Source organism: Engraulis encrasicolus, chromosome 5 (genome assembly GCF_034702125.1).
Source record: "Engraulis encrasicolus isolate BLACKSEA-1 chromosome 5, IST_EnEncr_1.0, whole genome shotgun sequence".
Classification (NCBI taxonomy): Eukaryota; Metazoa; Chordata; class Actinopteri; order Clupeiformes; family Engraulidae; genus Engraulis; species Engraulis encrasicolus.
The window spans coordinates 40217819-40233473 of record NC_085861.1 but is presented as its reverse complement, the minus strand read 5'-3'; the positions used below and the strand labels follow the sequence as shown (position 1 = coordinate 40233473).

Below are 15655 nucleotides of genomic sequence, written 5' to 3'. Positions count from 1 at the left end.
TGTGCAGAGACACAGACACACACACATTCAGACAGAAACAAACAAACACATGCACATGTGTGTGCAACCGAGACACACACACACACACACACACACACACACACACACACACACACACACACACACACACACACACACACACACACACACACACACACACACACACACACACACACACACACACACACACACACACACACACACACACGGGTGGGAGATGTGACGCCTTGTTTTTTCGTAACATTGGTTAAAAACCTACAAAACTGTTATTTATCCTCTTAAAAACAAATGTCAATAAAGGACATGTCGTACATTATGTTTCATATTAGTCTTAGATGAGAAGAAACATTTTTGTTAAGATTTATGTAAAGGTTTATATGTCAAATATCCTGCGGTGTGACTGTAACATTAATGAAACCTGGAATATAATATATATATAAATTAACCAACAACTTTTTGAATAATGTATGAAGCATTTGGCATGATTGCATAAATATGAACTTTATGTTAAGATATGTGAATGTGAAAAAAACTCAAGACAGTAATATTAACTACAAGTTCAATTTCGTAACACAAATTGAGTCCTGTGGGGTGACATGTATGTCAATGTTAGTGAACGGGCAGCTGCAAGGGCAACTACAAGGGTCTTAAAGATTGGTTCCTAACCAGTTAGTACCTCAGTTATTGGAGAGTGCTGTGGAAGCTTAAGGTGGCTATTAACCTCTTAATAATCATATTGCAATGTTTCTGTCACGCAATGCTTAGGTTCATTTTATGGTGTCCTGTGGTGTGACTGCTCTTATAGAAGGAATCAAAGTTTTTTTTACAAATGAAAACAGATATTAAGATTAATCACAATATCAGTATCAAGTTAGCATGAGCTCAGATGTCAGTCATGTATACAAAAGTATTAAAATGGCCATAATACAGTGAATTTCCTGTGGTGCGACTTCATTTTCCTGCGGTGTGACATGCCTATGCAATGTGTTGATGCAGGACACATTTTCCCAAAAATGGCCAAAATTAGGCGAAATTCCATGGGCCACTAAGTGCTTTATTTTTTCTATTTTTTCCAATTTTTTCCATCAATTTTTTCAGAAATTGGAAAAACTTTACGCCCTTAAACGTCAACCACCCACACACACAGAGAGAGAGAGAGAGAGAGAGGGGGGGAGAGACAGAGAGAGAGGGAGAGAGAGGAGAGAGAGACAGAGAGAGGAGAGAGAGCGAGAGGAGAGAGAGAGAGAGAGGAGAGAGAGAGAGAGAGAGAGACAGAGAGAGAGAGATGGAGAAAGAGAGAGAGGAGAGAGAGAGAGAGAGAGAGAGAGAGAGAGAGAGAGAGAGAGAGAGAGAGAGAGAGAGAGACTATGCACTTGTGTGGGGTTCTTTGGGAAGCATGAGGTAGAGTGGGATGATGATCTATTCTCTCCCCAGTTCTCCTCCACACATCCTGTTGCCTCCAACATCTGCAGGCCATGGTGCTGGAGGAATGCTTGGGCTCCACTGCACCCCCGGGACTCGTAATGCATACCACACTTTCGCGTGAGAGTGCCTGTCCTTCGACAGAGAAGAAAGGAGAAGAGCTGAGAAGAGAGGAGGCTTCAAATCAGGCCTCAAATGTGTCAAAGTCGTCCATGATTTTTTGTTTTGTTTATCTGTCCTTCAAAGAGAAGAAAAGTTGAAGAGTTTAGAAGAGACGAGGCTTGCAATCAAATTTCAAATGTGTGAAACGTATGTGTGAAACTCCATATGTTTTGTTGTTTATCTGAGTGGGATTGGGTTTTAAGTGGTGGGAGTGAAATAAGGTCATCTGTGCCTTCTAACAGAACAGAGGAGACCAATCAAACCTCATGTGTGAAAGGTTTTTTTCCCCAGATGAGGGTGTGGTTGTGTGGAAAAGCAATGAAATTGAAGTCATTTGTGCAAAGGGGATACATTTTGTGGTTCTGTCAATGGTCACATTGAACGTTTTCTGCTCATTTTCTGTCACATAAAGCGACGGCAGATTGATGTTTGCGTTTGGCAGAGTCATCATGTTGGCCATGTGGGTTTCTTTTGTTGTCCGTAATTGACCGAGGGCACAGAACAACTAGTGTTGATGATCGCCCGCGTTCCCATAGTGTACAATGTCTTCGCTGCGACACAGTCTCGTTGAGGGAGAGAAAGAGCGACCTCATCCAACCACTGGACTGTGAAAGGCAATTATGTTCCCCTTGTGCCAAAAGGCGTATTTAATTCCACTTTGGAGCAAGGCAGAAAAACATGTTTTATGTGCTGACAGTCCCCTAGTTTAATTATGGGGTTAACTGTGGAACAATGAAATTCACATCTGCAGTAAAAAATAAAAAATAAAAAAAAAGAATTGCCCCCAATCTGTTCAAGAACAAAAACAAAACAAAACAAAAATCGGTGGCGTTATAGGAGAGGTCTGATTTTGTGCAAGTTTTTGGGAGAGGATTTGTAATAAATGACCTGAGGCCTCGAGCGAGTGAGTGAGTGAGTGAAGGGCCTATTCCTGTCCCAGTGCGTCTTAGCTGTGGCAGGCCAGCTCTACAGTTGCCATGGAAACCAGCTCCGGCACGCCAGAAAGCCTTTGTTGTTGCTGCAGGACACAGATTGTGCTGCCTCAATGTTCTGTGAAAACGCACATGCCTACCCACACACACACACACACACACACACACACACACACACACACACACACACACACACACAAAATTGCCCAGTCGGAAGAACAAGACAAAAGGAAATGCCGCAATTGAAGATTTTTTTCTGTCTACAAACGGTTCAATTCCACGCGGCATGCTAACAGCTTAATGCCCGGCTTACTTTCTCCTACTAACAGAGACAAGAAGGAGGCCAGCAAAAATGGAGCACACATCCATCAGCTGTCTTTTCAAAGGCATAAATGTTTAGACTTGAGGAAACGAGAACACAAACAACACAAACACAGCCTCACTCTGAGCAGACACAACCAACGAGAACTCAGATTGACCTTGAGATAATGGGCAGGGTCGGTTCTAGTCAATTTGTAGCCTGATTATCATCGATGTTCATTGGTCTGACCAAGAGCATAACAATTAAAATTTCCCATTGATCTGCCTCCCTTGGTTTGCTTATGGTTGTTTGCTTCCCGACAAAGTGAAAGGAGTATTTGCGTATTTGCGGGAACTCCAAAAGTACTTGCATTGCTCTTGACCTGACTAGTTGCAACGCCGAAGGTGTTGCGTCACTAGGAGGGCGTGGCCTGGCTAGTCAATTTGGTGCCCTAGGCGAACCCCCACTCTTTCCTTTTTGTGAACCTAAATATACTGAATTCCCTTGAAAAATCATTGTCGATGTAAGTGTAAATATTTTATTTTGCTTGATGTTCTAATTCTGTGGGGCTTTCCGGTGCCCCCAACAAATTTGGCGCCCTAGGCAACCACCTTGTCTGCCTATGCCTAGCGCCGGCCCTGATAACGAGCCACAACTGATGAAGGCAGAGGCCACAGCTGGACTAGGATGAAAAATCAGGCTGGGCATTTTCAGTCAAGACCAGTCCGCCAGGCAATGAGAGGGACAATGTCCTGTATGCCCTATGGGCAGTCTAGCCCTGGCAGAGACCCTTCTCTGGATATGAAGAGCTTTGTTGCAGAATGATGTCTATCCATTTTGGAACATTTTGGCAAATTGGCATTTTTGTATTGGGCATAGCATCGCATTGCACTGCAAAATGCATTTTACATGCATGGGAATTCACATGTAGATGATAGGAAGTCTGAACAGTCATTTGCAATAATGCATTAGTCAAATTAGTCAAAATGTTGCTTATGTAATTTTGCACCGAAACTTTTCATATGTACCCCTAACCCCTAAGCCCCATCCCTCTTTTTCTTTCCTTCAGCCAGGAGCTGCTCATGGAAATTATTGTGGGGGATTTCAACCACAGGTCCCCATGATTCATGCTTGGAGTATGCTACTCTGTGAGGCTGCTAAAACCCCTGCATGCCAGTTGTTTACTAACCAAACACACACACACACACACACACACACACACAGCAACACAAACATAACACGCGTGTGTGTGTACAGTTCATACATACACACACATGTGCCCCTTGACTTGTCTTGGAATGAAAAATATTGGGCTGGAAGCACTGCAGGAAGCTCAAGAATGTGTGTCTAAATGCAATCAGATCAGACGGCAGTGGGGCCTATGCAGTAAGACTGAAGAGTGAGTGTAGTGTGGCTGTTTAGCAATGGGGCCTGACCGCCTGCTACTCGTCGCACACTGCTGGCCCCCCGACCACACGTCACATGCCTGAACAGGAGCTAGCCAACTAGCGAGTCAGTGTACAGTGCATTCATACAGGGCCGTTAACCGCTTTGGCTGAGCCTGGTACAAAGTCATCTGAAACGCCCCCAATTCCCACCCAATACATACAATGTAAGTGGAGAACCATTTTTGGGCTACCCCTCTCCCTGGGCCCGGGATAGCTGACCCCTTTTTCTGCCCCTGTCTGCTTCCCTGCATTCATATTTCTCTCTTGAGGATTTAGAGGAAGGACTGGGTATTTCAAGCCCTGCAGATTTACAAGAGCCTGCTTCAAATCACTTCTCTGAATCTTTTATGGATCTGGAAAGCAAGGTCAAAGCTCAAACACATATGTGCCGCCTTGTGTTTATGTTTTGAAGTGATAAATGTTTCTTTGAAAATGTTGTGTTATTATGTGAAATGAATGTGTTTTTCAAGGCTTCTCTTCTCTTCTCTTCTCTTCTCTTCTCTTCTCTTCTCTTCTCTTCTCTTCTCTTCTCTTCTCTTCTCTTCTCTTCTCTTCTCTTCTCTTCTCTTCTGTCTCCTCTCTTCTCCTTCTTGTTCTCCTTCTTGTTCTCCTTCTTGTTCTCCTTCTTGTTCTCCTTCTCCTCTCCTCTCCTCCCCTCTCCTCTCCTCTCCTCTCCTCTCCTCTCCGCTCCTCACCTCACCTCTCCTCACCTCTCCTCACCTCTCCTCACCTCTCCTCACCTCTCCTCTCCTCTCCTCTCCTCTCCTCTCCTCTCCTCTCCTCTCCTCTCCTCTCCTCCTGCAGGTGAGTGTGTTCTCCAGAGAGCGGTGCTGGTGAGGAAGAAGCTGTCTGCCAAAGAGGGGGGAGGCTGGCTGTCCGGCACTCTCTTCTGCACCCATTTCAGGGTGGCCTTCGTGCCCCAGGACAGTCCCAAACCTGACGTGAGTTCTCCGCTGAGTACCTGCTGTGACCTGTATAGCCTGGGAATCCCCAGGCTGCCTTCTGTACTCATTACGATCTGAAGGACAAATTAAAATTATAAATACAAGTTTTTTTGTAGTTTGTATGTAGAATAAATTACAGGAGGTAATTGATATTTATTTTTTTAATAGTCATGATGATGATTTCAAGTTTGGAAGCACCATCACATCATATCATGTAGTTGTTTTCTGGACTGAAGAGAAACAGAACTTTTGAAAGGGCGTACCACGATACAGGGCAGTCATGGGTGAGAGGTTAGGGTGTCAGACTTGCATCCCAGAGGTTGCCGGTTCGACTCCCGACCCGCCAGGTTGGTGGGGGGAGTAATAAACCAGTGCTCTCCCCCATCCTCCTCCATGACTGAGGTACCCTGAGCATGGTACCGTCCCACCGCACTGCTCCCCATGGGGCGCCACTGAGGGCTGCCCCCTTGCACGGGTGAGGCTGTGTCACAATGACAATGGGAGTTGGAGTTTCCCAATGGGCTTTCACTTTTCAGTATCGTGACTCTGAGTATCACGATTTCTCGGTTCGTATTTGCAGTATTTGCAGTATTTGCACAGAGTGTTGCACCGATACCGTTTTTTGGCCCCGATACCTGACTGTGCAGTATCGGCCGATACCATACCGATACTACTGTGTTTGAAATTTATATACTATATATACAGTTGAGGACGATATTATTATTGAAATTAGACATCTCTCTTGATTTCTCAGTGAGAAGGACCATTATGAACCGTTTCTGTTATTTTGGAAACAAATACACTTATGGAGATAATGTCCAATGAGTTGAATTTGGATTTTTCCATTTCCACAATGAGTTTAAACAAAAAAGGGTAAAAATTGCAAGGACAAAATTATTAGCCCCCTTATCATTAATAGTCAATAGAGTGCCATTTATGAACCAAAACTGATATCAGGCACTTTGATTAGTTGTTAACTATGTTGGCACATGCCCTACCAGGGATTTTGGCCCATTTTTTTTCATTGCAAATAGTTAACCTGGTCCAAATTTCATGGATGTTGAGGATGGACATTCATTTTCAGCACTCCTCAAAGACTATCTAAAGGATTGAGATCTGAATCACCACATGATCATGGTTTTAGTAACCTTGAAGAACATTTGAACAATTTTGGATGAAAGTTTTGGGTTATTATCTTATTGAAAGATCCAGTGAAGATCTTAGCTTCCTCTATGAGCATATTTTTGTATGGTCACCTTCCACATTCTATCATAATCTATAGGGCAGTCATGGGTGAGCGGTTAGGGCGTCAGACTTGCATCCCAGAGGTTGCCGGTTCGACTCCCGACCCGCCAGGTTGGTGGGGGGAGTAATCAACCAGTGCTCTCTCCCATCCTCCTCCATGACTGAGGTACCCTGAGCATGGTACCGTCCCGCCGCACTGCTCCCCATGGGGCGCCACTGAGGGCTGCCCCCTTGCACGGGTGAGGCATAAATGCAATTTCGTTGTGTGCAGTGTGCAGTGTTCACTTGTGTGCTGTGGAGTGCTGTGTCACAATGACAATGGGAGTTGGAGTTTCCCAATGGGCTTTCACTTTCACTTTCACTATAATCTTCTATTTTTATGGTGCCGTACAACCAAACAAGGTTTACTGTGGCTGAGGCTGCCACAGAAGGATGCTTCCACCACCATGTTTAATTGTGGAAACCATGTCATCAAGTTTTAAGGACTATCCCTTTCTTCACCTGACAGAAGCAGAATTCATGCATCAAAGCAGGTGCAATTGAATCTCATCAGATGAAAGAAGAGACTTTCAAACTCATTTTTGACTTTCAAATGTTCATAGGCAAAGCTCAATAACACTCTGATATGCACCACCTTTAGTAAAAGGGTTCTTCTGTGATGATGGCCCCAAAGCCCAATATGATGACAAGCCCTAACAGCTGTCTTTCTTGAAATAAAAACTCCAGGTGAGGCCAGGTCAATAACAATCATCTAGGCAGGTGTCCAATGCTTCTTTGGTCCAATGAGACTAAGCAGTTTCCACAGTTACACATAGTGGTGGGGGCATCAAGTTTTTAGTCTGTTATTCAGCCTCAGACACAGGGAGTCTGGGTCAGGATCTGGATTGCTGGGTCCTCCAACAACATTGTAACCCAAAGTAAACATTTAAATTAGTTCAGAGGTTCTTCAAGGACACTAAAACCATGATACTGGAATGATCCGCTCAAAGTCCAGTCCTCAATCCCACTGAGAGTCTGTGGCAAATGTCTATGCTCAGCATCCATGCAATTTGGACCAGCTAGAACACTTTGCAGTGAAGACATGGGCCAAAATCCTTAGTGGGGCATGTGCCAACCTAGGTAACAACTGATCAAAGTGCCTGTTGTCAGCGTTGGTTCATAAATGGCGTCATATTGACTATTAATGATCAGGGGGCTAATAATTTGGTCCTTGTCATTTTTGCCCTTTTTTGTTTAAACTCATTGTAACGATAGAAAAATGCAAATTCAACTCATTGGACATTATCTCCATCAGTGTATTTGTTTTCAGAAAAACAGAAACAGTTCTAATGGTCATTCTCACTGAGAAATCAAGAGAAATGTCTAATTTCAGGAGGGAGGCTAATAATATCGTCCTCAACTGTATATATATATATGGTGTTACATCCAGGTAGTAGCCTATGCAGCTCTTTATATATATATGAATGCTTTGAAATACCAGGACATTTTAAATCAAAATCTCTTGCCCTCTGCCCGAAAGCTGAAGCTGGGTCGTCACTGGGTCTTTCAGCAAGACAATGACCCTAAACATATGGCCAAATCTACACAGAAATGGTTAACCAGACACAAAATCAAGCTCCTCCCATGGCCATCTCAGTCCCCTGACCTCAACCCCATTGAGAACCTGTGGGGTGAGCTGAAGAGGAGAGTACAGAGGAGAGGACCCAGGTCTCTGGATGATTTAGAGAGATTCTGCAAAGAGGAATGGCTGAAGATCCCTCTTTCTGTCTTTTCCCATCTTGTGAAACATTATAGGAGAAGATTAGGTGCTGTTTTGTTGGCAAAAGGGGGTTGTACAAAATATTAACACCAGGGGTGCTAATAATTGTGACACACATTATTTGATGTCAAATAATTATTTCTTTATGTGGGATTTTTTCCCCACTGAATAAATGCACTTGTATTGAAAGTTGGATTTTTCTCTTTTTTTCCATTAAGGTCCCATATTATTTAGAAAAAAAATAAAATAATTGGAAGCTAAAAAACACATCTCAACCAGGGGTGCCAATAATTATGGAGGGCGCTGTATATAAAGAGCTGCATAGGCTACTACCTGGATGTAACATCATTGCTATCATGGCTTTGTCAGGCTGCTGCCTACCATTGTGAAACAGGAAAAAGACTAATACTGTACAAAGTGAATCCAGTAGAACTTTTTAATTTTAATTTTTTATTTTAAAAACTTTTTAGTACTTTTTAAATACCTCTGATATAAAATAACTAAGATCAAGGCTGCGTTCAAGCGTACGAGCATCTGTAAATGGTATCGGTGCCCTATTTGTTGGTACTCACCGATACCACCATTTTAGTGCAGTATTGGGGCCCCGGCCGACACTGGTATCGGTATCGGTGCAACACTAGTGGTAACCCTACTATTATCCACATCTTTCACATTTCAACCGAGCATCTAAAAAAATTGTGATTAGCAGAGGTAACATGTGGCCATGTGGTCTGTCAGCTGTGTTGAACATGAAAGGCATGGACATGTAATTTTGTACATTATTTTTGGTCTGCTGCTCTGAACACTTTGCATTTGGCTACATTCGTTTAGAACCTATGGCTTCCCAGTCTTATGAAATGAGATCTTGACTAGGCTTTTGGTGCAAAGTATTTTCATTCGTTTCAGTGGAATCTGCACAGCCAAGCAAAGGAAACATTCCTTCTTCATAGGGCTGCCATCGTAAATGTTGTGGCCACTTTTTTTGTGGTGCTTTTAAAAAATTCCTTTCAAAATAGCTACGCATCTTTATTATTCATTGTGAAGTGAAAGAATGTTAACGTCTGCTGCTGTGGCTAAGCATTGTGGTCCTCCATCTGTAGGACAATGCGGATCCTGTGCTGCTGGGGGACCATGACGTGGCGCTGGCTTCCATTGAGAAGGTGGTGGCTGGTGAGTCCTGGGGCATAATAGACATAATGGCCACACTTTGTCACCGTTATTGCACATGACCACAGTTACCATGGCAACGCTTACCTTTCTGGTGTCTCTGTACGTGTGTTTGTGTGTGTGTGTGTGTGTGTGTGTGTGTGTGTGTGTGTGTGTGTGCGTGTGCGTGTGCGTGTGCGTGTTTGTGTGAGTGTGAGTCCGTCCCTGTTTGGGTTCATGCATATGCGCAATAGCGTATGCGTGCGTGAGTATGCGTGCCTGTGTGTATGCATGCATGTGTGCGTGCGTGCGAATGTGTGTGTTTGTGTGTGCTCTCATTCATGTGTGTGTGTGTGTCCTCTGCAGTGGGTCCTTCACGTACCAAGCTGGTGACGGCGAACTCCTCATTGAAGTTCACTCCAGAGGAGCTGGTGCTGTACTGCCGGGACCTGCGCGTCATATGCTTCCTCTTCGACCGCCTCACGCCAGAGACACAGGCTGTGGAGGTGCGTGTGTGCGTGTGTGCATGTGTGCATGTGTGCATGTGTGCGTGTATGTATGTATCTGTAGATAACATAACTACTGTATGTGAGCTGTGATATTACACCTACCACAAACATGTGAACTATATCCAGTCACCTGGTGTACCATTTTCACAACTACTTTACAAGGTACTTGTGGAAGGAACACATTTAACTGAAATTAAGTTATATATTTTAAGTTAATTACATTTTTATATTTTAATTTTTGTTTTTTTATTTAACAGACTTATTATTATTATTATATATAATATATATTGTTACATTGATACAGTATGTGTAGCATATGACGCTGCCAACTCATGGCCATGAAATGTTTCCTTCAGATAACGTACACCATTGCCAAGACATACCAGCCTCTGAAGCCGGGGACCGTCCTGTCCTTCCAAAATGCAGCATTAGGTTCAATAGGTGAGTATTGTGTAACTGTTCTCTCCTGTTCAGTGTATGCATCAACATTAACTCTTTTCAGCAAGGCATTAAGGCAGCAAGCTCAGAACCTCATAAGAACATGTGAAAGAACTTTACAAAACAATCAAGGAGCTACTACAATAGCTTAATGATCAACCTTTTTTTGGCTGATGAGTAACTAACATCTTGCTACTCTTCTTGTATAGGTCAAAGCCCACTATTTCCTGACTATATTAAGTTTCTTTAACCCTTATATTTCTTTAAAACGTATTTCTTTCACCCTTATTCAACCCTTATTTCCCTGTCAGTTTTGTTTTATGCATGTTTACTGATTTGTCACAATAATCAAATCCAACCTCAACCCCCTAACCATAGCAAGTTACAAACTTTCAATAGATGATTAAGTTAAAGTCCTCATCACTTCTAGACGACTTTAGTCACTACAGGATCACCTACAGTACAGGTTCATGCACATAAGCTGTGAGACCAAACACTGCCGTACAGTATTCAAATTCCTCAGCCGCCCGCGTCCTGTAAATATTCAGGTGCATCTTATGCAGAAATGTGAGCTTAGTCCCGGGTCGAGGGCAGCCACTGGCCAAATGAATAATGAAGAGGTAACCAGAGTCTGGTCAACACACACACACACACACACACACACACACACACACACACACACACACACACACACACACACACACACACACACACACACACACACACACACACACACACACACACACACACACACACACACACACACACACAGCCTTACCCAATCCTTTAGACAGCTTTTTCTAGTATGTGCGGTCAGTCGCTTTTGTAAATATCCTCGCACCGACGCTTTCTCCATGTCAAGGCACTTGAGACTCACCATCCATCCATCCATCCATCCACCCACCCACCCACCCAGCTGCCTGTTTGTTTGCCTCCTTTGTTTACCTTCCCTTTCATCGTTTACCTCATTCACTTCCTGTTCCCTTCTTCCCCCACCTTTTCTCTCCGTCTCCGTAGAGATGAAGCAGTTCCTGAGCAACCGGCCGCGTGACCCCGACATGAACTGGTTCGAGAGCACGGTCGACTGGGAGCAGGAGCTGGAGAGGGTGGGGGCCACGGGCTGGAGGGTCAGCTCCGTCAACGACCGCTTTGAGATGTCTACCAGGTGTCTGTCTGTCTGTCTGTCTGTCTGTCTGTCTGTCTGTCTGTCTGTCTGTCTGTCTGTCTCCCTCTCCCCTTCGCACTGGGCCTTGTCTGGGGTCCTCCTGCATATTGTTCAGATTTATTTTCATTCATCTGTATTGAAGACTGCTCTCGTTAACTACTGTATTAACAAATTAACCTGTTTCCCCCCACTTACCCTTTTTCGGGGTTCTACCACCTATTGTTTGAGATTAATTCAACCCATCAGTATTAAAGTTTGATACAGTTCTTCTTAATTGTGGTGAATGGTTGTTGATATGCCATGTCAGCTACAAATGATGTTGCACTGTGCACTCCTTTGCGTGATGTAGTTAATCCTAGCCAGTCCATACTGTGTTATTCCATAGTAAACCTGGACTGTACACCTACAGTGAGACAGTTTTGATGAGGATAAATTTGATAATGATCAGAATAATATAACATCTGTCATGTTATTGACAGAATATTATAATTAGGAGTAATGCATTAATTAATACATGTGTACTGTATGTAGCATTGGACTTTTAAAGTATAGAACAGGTTACTGTTCCAAATAAGCATGTTAACAATCATTCACTGTAAGGTCATACTGTACACTTGAAGATGTCATTGCACCATAACTGTAGGTTGTGGTCTGTTCGCGTGGTCTGTGGTTTTGCTCTTTGTGCGCTTCTCTTTGTTGCTTGTTTGCCTGTTGCCTCAGGCGTTGTGTGTAAATAGCCTAAGGTTCACTGCATTGAGTGATTCTTCTCAGCACATGTATTTGTGTTGTTGAATACCATTCATTCTCTGGGGGAGGTGTACAGGTTGTGAGGGCGTCTTTGCCCCAGGCAAAGCACTTTGTAATAGTGGTGGTGGTCAGAGGCGCGTCTTGTCACCAGGCTAGTCAGGCAGCCGCTTGGGGCCCCCAAGCCCCTAGATGGTGAATAACAGCTCACATTTTACTACAGTTGTGGCAATTTACCTGTAGGTTCAAATATTCATTTTTTTTACTTTTTGCTTGGGGCCCCAGCTGACACTAGAATCGCCTCTGGTGGTGGTGCCTGTTTGTTATTAACCAGAACCACTTTGAAATACCATGTCTCCACTGATGAAGACTGTCTTTTAAAAGGGTTAATGTACTGTAACCAAGCCAATGCAACAAAATCTTTTTAATGTTTTGGTAAATGAGAATGCCTGTCATTTTATCTTTTTTCTTCCATCCAAAGAGCACCTCAAACAAGCAAACAAAGAGACGTTTGAGTCAAAGAAGCGCTTCTAAAACAAACTTAAAAAAAAACAACATATCTTCTTTCTTTGCTTGTGTTCAGTCTATCCAGGTTTAATGTGGTGCCGCAGAAGGTTCTGGACACAGAGCTGAAGAAGACTTTTGCCCACTTCAATGAGGGCCGCCTCCCTGTGAGTACTTACTGTAGCCCCCCCCCCCCCCCCCTTAAAGGAACAGACCACCCTTTTTTGATTTTCACATATTTGCAGTATTTCCAAGCATTATTTATGAATGTGCATATCATTTTCGTCTATGTGTTTGCATTGCCCCGTTTAACAGTATAGCCACATTAGACATAGCAATGCAAGTCTATGGTACAAAATAAAACACAATCAAATGTACTTATAAACCATTTTAAAATGAATGTAAAATTCACCCGAGTGTAAAACGGCAATTTAATTCCGTCCAGTGACCACTTGTGGCTTGATGCTAAAGATACCAGTTACTTCCAGTGATTATGCTAAGCTATGCTAATAATTCTGATCCAATAAATCTAAGTACTGAAAACACTGAGACGAAAATGATATGCACATTCATGAATAATGTTGGGAAATACTGCAAATATGTGAAAATCAAAAAAGGGTGGTCTGTTCCTTTAAGCCCACTTATCCTCACTTAAAACTGCACCACATGGAATGAATTCATATAGGAAAAATAATTAGGTGTCTCTGGCGTGCATAATGAAACATTGGAGTTATTATCTGTGTGGTCTTAGAAAGTGGCCTTATTTGGAACCACATAAACGAAGCTCTGCATGTCAGACATGTTGGCGACATCTTGTTTCTGATTTCTTGTGCTTCATGTTTCGAATATTTGGTATGCCTGGTTCATCTAAAGCAAACTCAGAGACTTGACTTGAAAAGGCTGGCAGAAACCTATAGTCATAGTGTCGTGTGTGCGTGTGCGTGTGCTTACAGCGCTGGTGCTGGCGTCACCCCCGTGGCAGTGATCTACTACGCATGGCCAGCTTTCAGAACAACATCTATCACGAAAAGGACGACATCAGGTGTGTAGTGCATGCAGTGTAGGTTCAAACTGTACATTTCCACCAACAGTAAATTCTTACCAATTGCCACCACAGCAATATTTATTATGACACAAATGGTTGTAACGTAGATCTCTACTGAATGTGAATCATGATTGATACCAATTCAGTATTGTATTCAGTTCATACCAAAACCAATACATTTGTAGAAGGGAAGTGGAGTTGTTCTGCCAGGGGTTGCCGGAACCCGGGCCTGGGCAGCTCTACTCTCCTTCTCTACAGTATCAGTACATTTGTGGTGAGACCCGGGAGTATGGTATTCCAAGAACATGGTCCTGTGATGAACCTTGCTAAGTAAACCTGCAGGAATGGTAAACCCGCTAATAGATACTCCTCAGTTGTCATTAATTTAAGGAAATGAAGACTCCAGGGTCTTCTATTAGATGATTTACCACTACCTCAAGGTTATCTTATCCTAGTTTACTACTGAGCCAGGTTATTGAAATTCCCTTCTGCAGTTGAAGGAGCATACCGTAACAGGGTTTGTGTTTTGTGTGATTCATGTTTGTGGTGTTGGCGTGTTGTGTTGTAGGAACCTGGAGCTGGTGCTGTTTGGTGTGCAGCAGGTGTGTGTGGTGGTGGAGCTCGGGGAGGAGATGCCTTCAACCGCAGACATCCAGCTGGCCCACACCCGCCTCAGGACACTGTGTCTCGGAGGTATGGTGGTGGTATGCTAGTATGCACCCTAACCACAGTCACCTGCCCACAGGCTGTAGGTCTGTTACAGATTTACAGGTGCTTTACTAAAACTGCTGTCGGACAGATATACAGTACACACAGCAAACGTACGTTGAATGTGCTATACTGGAAGAGAGTGCCAACATTTGTGTGATAAAATAGAAAGACATCTAGAAAAGAAGTACAAACGTATATAGAAGCAATTATAATTTTCAAAATGTTCGTGGTATGTCTTAAAACGCTGCTAAATAATGGTCATCTTTGGTCCACTTATAGGTTTTAAAAATAACAGCTAATCATAAAGAACATTGAAAAATATGCTATAGTCAAGAGTATTCCTTCAAAATTGCTTAGTGCCGTTTTAGCCCATGGAGGGCAGTATAGAGCATTGAAATGGGCCATGTACCCTATTACAAGTTCATAAACCATCAGTGTTGCTTCAACAAAAATAAAGATGTGAGGAAAACAACAAATGACCAATGTTATTGAGTGTGAATGTATTAAGTATATTGAGTATATTATTGAGTATAACAGTCTGTATTCATATGAATATGTTATCCTGAATTTGATCATAACTGGGATAAGTCTCATATTCGACATACTGAACTGCATATAAACACGCTCATTGTGAAGGTCGTACGCCTGCATCTGTTGTTGTAGTTCTGAAGGTGAATCTGAGGCGTGTTGTTGTTGTCAGCGGTTGCATCGGGGTCTGAGTGACATTCCTCTCATGGTTGAGTGTGCCGTCCGCCACAGCCCTCTGGTCGACTAGTTCCACATTCTATTCTATTCTGACAGCGCATCCCGGAACATTAACCCTCCTCCCCTCTTGTGTGTACTGAACCCAACCCTCCTCCCCTCTGTGTGTGTACTGTGTGCGCATCTCACTGAGCATTCACAATGAGCTGAGTCTGCCCTCTCTTTGTTCAGACAACACAAACACAAACACGGCTGTTTGTTTTGTCTCTTTTTATAAGCGTTTGTAGTGTCTAGTGCCCTCGTTGCTGGTAAATTTCCACTGACTCGTGTATATATTTTTTTATTCTTGTTTTCTGTGTTTGTTTTGTTGATTTCCGCTTGTGAGGGTTTATTCTCATCATGTAGCCAGGACACGGTGTCTCTTTCACACTTTCTAATCTAAAGGTGACGAAGGGGCAGTGACGCACGGCTTTTCAGC

General features: G+C 43.2%; 1 protein-coding gene across 1 annotated transcript in view; it reads left to right on the top strand.

The window, feature by feature from the left end:
- mtmr11 (myotubularin related protein 11) overlaps positions 1-15655 on the top strand; it is a 57396-nt gene that overhangs the window by 20634 nt on the left and 21107 nt on the right. The window contains exons 3-10 of the mRNA XM_063199364.1: positions 5070-5206; positions 9314-9383; positions 9726-9865; positions 10225-10309; positions 11324-11471; positions 12799-12886; positions 13673-13761; positions 14333-14457. Coding sequence (XP_063055434.1) covers positions 5070-5206; positions 9314-9383; positions 9726-9865; positions 10225-10309; positions 11324-11471; positions 12799-12886; positions 13673-13761; positions 14333-14457 — 882 coding nt within the window. The remainder of the gene's footprint in view (positions 1-5069; positions 5207-9313; positions 9384-9725; positions 9866-10224; positions 10310-11323; positions 11472-12798; positions 12887-13672; positions 13762-14332; positions 14458-15655) is intronic.